Source organism: Nomia melanderi, chromosome 12 (genome assembly GCF_051020985.1).
Source record: "Nomia melanderi isolate GNS246 chromosome 12, iyNomMela1, whole genome shotgun sequence".
Lineage (NCBI taxonomy): Eukaryota > Metazoa > Arthropoda > Insecta > Hymenoptera > Halictidae > Nomia > Nomia melanderi.
The window spans coordinates 6192891-6202827 of NC_135010.1; the positions used below are offsets into that span (position 1 = coordinate 6192891).

At 32.3% G+C, this 9937-nt stretch overlaps 1 protein-coding gene across 5 annotated transcripts in view; it reads left to right on the plus strand.

Annotated features, from left to right (window-relative positions):
* Positions 1 to 9937, plus strand: part of moody (G-protein coupled receptor moody) — a 34710-nt gene extending 24773 nt beyond the window's left edge. For 4 of the 5 annotated variants that reach the window (XM_031975069.2, XM_031975067.2, XM_031975066.2 and 1 more), the window contains 8 exons: positions 618 to 762; positions 1297 to 1437; positions 2157 to 2327; positions 2629 to 2756; positions 2852 to 3005; positions 3359 to 3558; positions 4376 to 4564; positions 7188 to 9937. In XM_031975069.2, the coding sequence (XP_031830929.1) occupies positions 683 to 762; positions 1297 to 1437; positions 2157 to 2327; positions 2629 to 2756; positions 2852 to 3005; positions 3359 to 3558; positions 4376 to 4564; positions 7188 to 7279 (1155 nt within the window). In that variant the 5' untranslated portion in view covers positions 618 to 682 and the 3' untranslated portion in view covers positions 7280 to 9937. Of the gene's footprint in view, positions 1 to 617; positions 763 to 1296; positions 1438 to 2156; positions 2328 to 2628; positions 2757 to 2851; positions 3006 to 3358; positions 3559 to 4375; positions 4665 to 7187 lie in introns of all 5 variants that reach the window. The other variant, XR_004234881.2, reaches the window with a different exon arrangement.

Genomic DNA, 9937 nt, shown 5'->3' on the forward strand with positions numbered 1-9937 from the left:
AAAATTCTAATATTATAAATATCATTCCATAATAAGATTGTAGTATTCTAAATATTATTTAATAATTAAATTCTAATAATTTGATAATTTCTAAAGTAGGTCCATGTATGTACAAACGAAAGTGTCCAAAAGAAATTTCATTTAATTTATAGTACCTGTAAATTGGCCCATATATAAATCGTATTTGCATAAACATCTACAGTCTGCTCATTGAAGGAGACTGACAGAATTCATTATTATTTATGGCGTCTTGAAGAGGGTGCTTTTATTAAACGGAAGTAGGTCATCCGAAGGATTTACGAAGGACAATATAAGACACTTGTATTGTGTCATTTCGAGTGCTTAATACCTTTTTGAAAGATTATTGCACGATAACGCGATACGTTTCGAAAACTGAAGTTATGAATCATTTATGACTATACAAAATGCTATCATGTATTATTGAAATAATAAGAATACACCGAATAAAATATAATATAATTCTGAAATATTCAAACTCTAACTTCGACACTTAAAAGGAGAAAAATGAAGAGTTCTTTCTTGCAATCAGTTTCAAACAAAAGAAGATTTATTAAAATCGAATATCTTATTTTCTTTGATTTTTCGTGTAATTACAGGCCTCGGAGGTTGATCAAAGTCGAATGAATCACACGCAAAGAAGCAGAGATTCGTCGCCGTTGAAATGGACAATACAGTCTTCTATTTGTACCGTTTTGCGAGAAACGCCACCGAAAGCGCAATCATCGATGGCGATATATCGAGGTAAATTAATATATTCTTACCATGGTATAAATTGAATTTTTATAATGAAAAAGATAGACATAAATCTTGTGCTAAAACGAATGTATCATTGACATCAAATATTGCCTCCGCATTTTATTTTATCCTTGCGAAACAATGTTATCCTTTTTTATTAATTATAAACCCTGATATTTTTGATTTAGTTAACAAAAAATGTACATACATATATGAAAGAAATTAAATATCCGTTTATTCTTTAGTTTACATTAGAGTCATCCAATCCAAACGTCACATTCAGTGACTTAAATACGATAAAAATATTTTCTTTCATTACTTGTGTATTAATTCTTTCCATAGGTAATTCATTAATTACATATAAATATAAATAACAAATATGATATTCATTTAAATTGTTCTGTTTCTACGTTTTATTATCGATGAGTACATTTACCAGTCTGTTCACGTAATCTTAAATAGATCTAAATATTTCTTAAGTTCATTTATTTATTTATTTCGAACAGTGAATAAAAAGAATTGTCCAATTTCTATACACAGATTTCCAAAGCCGCTACGGACATTCGCGGCGGTGGTTGCCATTTTGATAATGATCGTCGGCCTCGCCGGAAATCTGCTGACCATCATCGCTCTCTGCAAGTATCCCAAAGTTCGCAATGTCGCGGCAGCATTTATTATAAGGTAACATCAACCTCATTAATTTTAATTCTCATTAATACATCGAAAAAAGAAAACTTTGCTTTGTAGTGTTGACAATTTATCAATTAACAGTTACATGACACTTAACATATTATCAACCGATAAGGGAGATTATCCATTTTTCTTAACAATGCGATATCTTCTGAACTTCTTTACTATTCGACTAAAGTCATTTATAGACATATTATATAAGATAAAGAATCATCATTATTATACCATTCATTTTTCAAAACGTCTTTTCTATTAATAGAGTTACTACAAGTCGCTCGAGAAAACTGCACTGTATTTAACATACGGAGTGTCGCAAAGAAATGTTGCCACACTTTAAAAATACGTTAATGTAGTCCATTATAAATATATGAATGTATGATATTTAAACATTTGATAAACCATCAAATTGTGGTAACATCTTTTGGGACACCCTGTATATATATCTAGAACTTATTTTGTAGTTATTGATACCTTATAAGTATCAAATATTCGAAACGATTTTGAAAATAAATAGTTTTACTCTAATACTATAATGAATATCCGAAGAAATCGGGAAAGATGTAGCGTTACAATCTTCATAGGGATTACATGTCAACCCTATTAAATCCTCGGTACTCGTAATAATATTTACACTTTAGTATTCTACTGATACATATTTTAAAAGAATCCATAACGTAGAAAATTAAATAATTTTCTTTGGATTATTGCAGTTTATGTGTGGCAGACTTTGTGTTCTGTCTACTGGTATTGCCATTCGATTCAATTCGGTTCGTCAACGCTAGCTGGGCGGAAGTGCGGTTTCTGTGTGTCCTTGTGCCTTTTCTGAGATATGGAAACGTTGGCGTTAGCCTCCTCTCTGTCGCAGTCATAACCATCAATAGGTATATATATGTAAATAACTCTTTTGAATTGTATAAAATGCTTAATAAAAATCTGATATACGTAAATAACTCTTTTGAATTGTATAAAATGTTTGATAACGATCTAAGTTTCACTTAACATCTAATTTGCTCTAAAAATATTTGTAGTTCACAGAACAAACGCACATTTAATTCATATTTTCAGTAGATCTACAGATTTTCAAGAATCTAAGATCTGTTACTCTACTGTTGGAAAAATATTAAAATATAGTGCTATAGAACTTTCACTTGCAATTTCATTTAATTGAGACACTCTCTTCAGGTACATCATGATAGCTCACCACGGCTTGTACAGCAAAGTGTACAAAAAGTACTGGATCGCTTTCATGATCGTGTTTTGTTGGATCTTCTCTTACGGAATGCAAGTACCCACTCTCTTAGGAATTTGGGGTAAGGCCGAGTGTATTTTCGTTCAATCTTGTTCAAACATGAAATCGATTATTGCACAAATATTTTTAATATTTCCGCTTTCCTTCGTCTTGCAGGAAGATTCGACTACGATTCAAACCTCGAAACCTGCTCGATCGTTAAGGACGAAAGAGGTCGCACATCGAAGACATTCCTTTTCGTAATGGGTTTCGTAATACCATGCGTGGTGATCGTTGGATGTTACACAAAAATATTCTGGGTTGTGCACAGGTAAATAATTATGTTTACTTATTAACTAATACTAAATAATTGTAATAACATGTCAGACTTGCGATGAAAATGTTCAATTGAAGCCTAAATGTTATTTATTTAGTTTTAACGTAAATTAAATATCACCTGTCTATTGTCAATCTTTAACATTTGTTATGGATGTAGACTAAAATTCATATCTTTTCCTACTAAGATATTAACGATAAAGTTGTTTTGTCAAGTACAATTGAGAAATAAATCGTGAGATAAGGAAATAATAAAAATAAGCAAATTTAACGGTTTCTTATATTGGAATAAAATTCCCTTGCAAACATTTTTATCGATGTAAGCAACCATTTTCTCATGATTCCTAGATCCGAGTCGAGGATGCGGAAACACACGACACCAGCGATAAAATCACCTCACACACCTGGAAGGGATACCAGAGAAATCAAACAGAAGCGAAGCGAATGGCGGATCACGAAGATGGTACTCGCCATTTTCCTCAGTTTCGTAGCTTGTTACCTTCCAATTACAATCGTCAAAGTAGCCGACGCGGAGGTTAAATACCCAGGTAATGTATCTACTAAAAAAAAATCGAATTAATCCTAGAAACTGAGTAATCAATACTCATTTCTGTATTTTCGTTAATAATCTCTTAGCTATTCCAAATTGCCATTGCGATGATACCTTTGCATTGGTTTAAGTTTTCAAAATAAAAATTTCTACAAAACATTTTAAATACCAAAACTTTAACTATGGTGTAAATTGTTTTTTAGATTTTGATCATTTTTATTATTATGTTTTCATTATTAAAAATTAATGCATTCGTATAATCTACTCTTATAGAACGTAATGTAATTCTATTCTAGAGAATAAGTAAATTCTATTATACAAAAATAGTAATAGCAATTACTGCCTATAGCAATTACCAATAAAAACAGATGTGCAAATTAGAGACTTTAACACTAGAACTACCGACCAGTAAAATTGATTTTTCTACATTTTCTTATAAAACTTACAAAAATACACTTACCGAGTTTTCGATTTCCTTATATTCTAGTCTGTACTTATCTAAATCAATTTCTTGAATAATTTCTGAGAAAATAGAGTGTGCCTCTCCCATAATTATGAAAGAAGAGACCCATCTGGTAGTTCTAGTGTTAAGTGTCTCCACTTTATATACTACGTAATTAATACGCCTATTAATTAATTCATTCTAACAGCATACAAATACCGAAAGTATACTATACAACACAAATCCCAAGAAAAACACGACTGTTCAATTCTTTGACAAATAATAAAATTACGAGTAAAATTAATAATAAAATTCCCAAGACACGACAGAACACGTTTGCGCAGTTACTGAACAGTTAAAGTTTTTTCCTCAGGGTTCCACGTGCTGGGCTACCTGCTACTGTACTTCGCGTCCTGCGTGAATCCAATAATTTACGTGATCATGAACAAGCAGTACAGGCAAGCTTACGCAGGGGTGATCGGTTGTTCGCGGATAAGGGCGGGCCTGACGCCTTACGGGAGCAGCGCACCCGGCCACCAGCACCAACAGGACTATGGCCAAGGTAACTTCGAGCAACGTCGAGTGGTAACGCTCACCAAGCTCTGACCGAACGCGAGCTAAGCGACCACACTTCGCTCCACACTTCGCTCCACACTTACTTCGTAAGTCAAGGGCACAAATTCGCTGCTTTCTATGAAACGCAATTTCGCCCACTTCCGGTCCCATTCGTTAGGCACGTGTACTCACACCGCTAAATACTGTCTACAAACGATATCTCTTCACGTCCCCATCGAACTGAAGGGGCAAGTGCGACAAGGAGACAGCACAGTGTGGCAAAGTCGAAGAATCAGTATTGTTACGGCGTGGGCAACGGATCGCGATCGCGAATTGAACGTTCCATTCGTGGGATGCCCACTTGCAACGCGAAATTAACCCCTTGATCTATTTTCCAACTGTGATCGACACAACAACTTCATCACTAATGATTATTGAAAAAAGAGAAAAATTATAGTTATTATCTAATTATAATTAGAATATGCATATTCTATGTCTACGCCCACTCTACAATATAATCATTGATAACAGAAGAATAACATCTAATTATAATTAAATGTAATTGAGTAATATTTATGTTTGTTAAATTCTATTTAAAATCTTCACCACGATTCTCACACGTTATTATAAGGTGAGGGGTTAATAGCAATGGAATGATTTGATGGTGGAATGCTGAGAGATAGGTATCACCAGGTGAACCTGCGTGCTTGAATGTTTAACAAGAACTTTAATACGTAGAAGTCTTACAATTTGTGTTGTTCGGACGCTGTCGTGATTTGATCTAGTTTTCTTCTCGGTTGCTTCGCTGAAGGTAGCGTGTAAATTTATTTTTTGGGAACGTCTTGGATTGGCTGTTCCCTTCGACGCCTTGCCACTAACAGCAGCGTGGGGGTGAACAATTTTCTTGCCCTCGACTGCCTGCTAGGGTGCTGTTTCACGTCAGGGGAAAATCCCAAAGCCTGCACAAGTTTGGCTAGAATTTTCTCCACACTTGGCTTGCAGAAGTAGGACAGACACAGTCCTAGCATCGAGAGACCAAACGCGGGACTTCAAAATGATGCCACGCGCGTTAAATATAAAGATGCAATAAAGGAAATATATCCATTTCATTAATTTCAATCTTACTTCCTCAAACGTAGTGCCAGTGAATTATTGAGATTGTGGTTAAAATAAGTTCAAACACGACGTAAATCGGACTAGCCGTATTTATTTTAAGGAAATGAATCTTCGATTTTGTTAATTACATTAACACTAGAACTAGGGAACAGTTAAATTGTCTCTTGAAATTATTCTGTAGAAACCTCAAAAGTGCAATTATTGAGGCAGTTGGTTCGCAATTCAGTTTGTGTATTGCTAAATCAGTTTCTCTAGTATTTTTTCAGAGAAGCATCTGTTATCTGTTGAAGAACTGCAAAAAATGAAATCAGGAATGATTTCCGGTAGTTCTAGTGTTAAGTTGATAAAACTAGTCCCATTTATATGGTGTTTGGACTTATTTTAATCACGACAATCTCAAGAATTCACTGGCACTGCGTTTGAGAAAGTAAGATCGAAATTAATGAAATTGATTGATTTTCGATGCTCGGAGAACTATCTGTTTCACTTCTTCTCATTATACTCATTCTCCGACTTTCTTAGTTCGATGGGGGCGTAAAAGGATATGGTCCGTGGACAGTACACAGTCTCTGGTAACCAAAGATGGACAAACCATTTAACACTATTATATTACATTATTATACTAATATGTAACAATCTGACCCACTTCGGAACCTTTGTTTTTCAAGTATTTACGAAGACGCTTCTATTATACGAAAGATTTTCTATGAAATTTGTGTATTTGTACAGATACAAGACTAGGAGACCCTTCGTATCTAAAGAAACGTATTGTTCTAATTTTCATAGAAAGTTGAAAATAAGTCACTATAATTGCTTGATGTGTCAGTGTTAACACTAATTGTCTTAACCAGTCAAGTAAGTGGCTATAAAATAAAGGTAAAGAAGTTAGACGATAAATGTTTTACTTATTAATCTCTCGCGTGTATCTATACGATTGCAATGTTGCCCATCTCTGAAAATAAAGTGTTCAATGAGACTGCACGATATAGCTCTAACAAAATTAATCGTCTAATCAATTTACAATTAATCTCCACCTGATTAAACTAAATAACGAAAGGTTGAATTGATTTCAAATATGTTTTTCTCCAGATGCTGCATGTGTGTTTAAAACGTAATCCAATAACATCTTCTACATTCGCCTAACTAGCAGATTTATTTTATCAAATTTACTGTATACAATAAGAATTCAAAAATAAGAAACAAAAAGTACACTAACTACAGGAACACAGCTCGTTTCTCACGAGAACGATAATACTTTTTCAATCAATAAAGTTTCCATTCAACTAAATTTCAATTAACAATTGCGTTTTTTGCACAACGAAAGAATCACCCGAAGGCTTCAGCATCTAGCTAACCACGCACGCAATCTGCTTCGTTAATTTTCATTTTTAATTATTTCCTGCTTGTCGCTTTACACATAGGGTATATACATATATGTACCAATTTCCTTTGAAGCGTTCGAAGGAGAGCCAATATTCTCGAATTGATTACGAACCGGCCAATTTTCATTACAGACTACTCGAAGGACTTTAGCAAGACGATGGTGTCCACTGTCTCCATTGCAATGAATCCTGTGAGGAATCCTCATTTCGAAGAGGACTCGTGAATTTAGGACTGAACTGCGCGTAAAAAGAAGAAAAAGTAATATAAACGTATTTAGGGTAAACCGAAAATAAATGACCAATTTTCTTTAACAGAACTATTTCATCATAAGTGTCATTAACTCTCTGCGAAATTTTTCAAACTTTTAAAAACTCTTTTCATAGAAATTTAATTATGTATCGAAATCTTAAATATTAGAAAAAGTAGAATCACGTATATATCAGTCTTTCATTATTTGAATAATTAAATTACTCATTCGCAGCTATTGATTTTACATATGACAGCTCGAAGTCATTATTATGGTGAAATTTGACTGTAAAGGGTTGATACCTAAGAAAAATATATACAAGGTAAGTCGTTAAACTGTGCCATCTGAATTTACTTATAAACCGTTTATTACATAAAGAAAATGTTCTAAATGAAAGTTATTCAGTATCAATCAAACCAACCGTGTTTTGTCTACTATAATTTCAACTCTTGCCACACAACTTCTGTCTGGAACATTTTTTACCTAAGAAATAAATTTTGATGGCATGATTGAACGATTTACTCTGTATATATATTTATGAAAGGAATTAAATATAAGATGAATAGTTAAATTCTTCTCTATGCAAAATTCAGTATAGCATTAAAAGCAATTGAAAGTATAGATATTTGACAATTTAAATGAGATCTAGTCATCTCACTTGGAATTGGCCTACGCAGCTGAAAATATTTGATCAGCTATAATATTAACGATACAAAGAAAAAAGAGAAGTAAATAAATAAAAAAAATATTAATTCACTAGAACAACCAAATTTACATCAAAGGTGTAATCGAATATTTTTGAGTGGCAGTGTAAATATTACCTAAGTATTACTGTACACCTAATGTTTCATAAGAAGATATTTTTATAAGAAATATAAATGAGAACTTCTTACATCACACGTAGTTAATAATATGTATTACAAGTATACTTTACCTGAAAGGCATTATGAAACTAGTAGAATTAGATTATGTAATATTTTGAAAGGGACCAGCAAAGTGATAGAGTTTTGCAAACAATTTACAGAATTGATTCTACAGAAATGTCCCATGCATTGTGAAACATCTTATATACAATGTAAGAAATAGACTGCGAATGTTTAAGCAATTCCACATTCTTACCAACTAATTTATAACAATTAGAATTAAGTAGTAATTTATTTTTTTTGCAATGGACTTCGTTGTGTTCTAAACACAATGGAAACGTTAGACGCCTCTAGAGTTTCCTGTTTTATTGTTGTGACACGCTGGTTTAGATGTACTTTACATGCAGAAGATTCGCAGTCTATTGTTGAGCATATAAAAAGAAAAATATTCCGCGAGATTGAGCAAGGAAAACGTGAGAAATGGAAGATGACAATAATGTCGGTTTCGATAAGAAACGAAAAATATAGACTGTAAATAATATATATTTTAAACGGGGTGTCACTTGCATCAGGATCGATCTTGATCTTTGAAACACGCGAAGAAGAAGTAAATATTCAAGAATAAAATTAATTGTTTTAAGTATATAAAGAAAACTTCATTTTATACTTGGAAATGTAAATAATATTTTGTAAACTTTAAATTACATTCTTTTAACTTAGGGATTCCATAGACTTTTGAACTAATTACTTTTTTCAGAAGATAAATAGATTGTCTTATTTCTTGGTATTTACACTTTGCTTTGTTTTAAGAATATAAAATGGTTCGATTGCAAAGAACCCTCCACACCCAGTTTCAAAGATTGTGTACTCAGGGTGAGTTTAAAGGAATGTTGTAAAACACAGTATTATTTAGTAACAAGTCCTGATAATCTCGAATCAACGAACGTTCACTTTCTGTGATACAGATTTTTATTTTACAGAAGTTCTATCTTGGCAGCGTTTTCAATATTTACACGTCATTTTCGACTGCACTTAAAGATTCTCTGTGTATCTTAATAATCTTATAATCAATGTTGGAACTTTTCCTTCGAGGTACATTAGTGTTGATATTAAGAACAAAAATATTTTAACTCTCAAAATATTGGAATTATTGTATAAAAATTCTTTTATATGATTTAGTAAAATTTACAAAGATTTATCATAATTTATAATAAGTTTTGAAACACTTGTTTTGTAATTGCTCAGTGATATTTATACAAATAAGGGTTCTCCTATTTCAAAAATCTCGAATACCTTGATTTCTTGAAAATTTGTTCTTTTAAATAAAATTTCAATTAACGAATTTTGTAACGGACTATTAGACTCACTTGGTGTATTGTGTAAGTCATCGAAGTCATTGTGAAAATCAAAAAAGAAATGAATGAAAATAAAACGTAAAAACAGCAGTGCTGTTCGCGTATCTATTAATTATATAAAAATAGCTATAGTTTTGTAAGATAGAGAGTAAAATAAGTTATTCTTTGCGTAAGCGAAATGTTAATAGAAGCACAACGAACGCCATATTTTATCTACGAGACGCAAGTGTCGAACTTTTACCAAAGGTTGCACACAAATATATTTGTACATAAAAGCACTCATTAATTTCTATAAATATAATGTAAAAATAAAAAATATATATATATATACATACTTTATAAACATTCATGATTTTATGTTAGAAAATTATATTTATTCCTTTTGGATAAACCAAAACCGAGAATTATGTAAAATT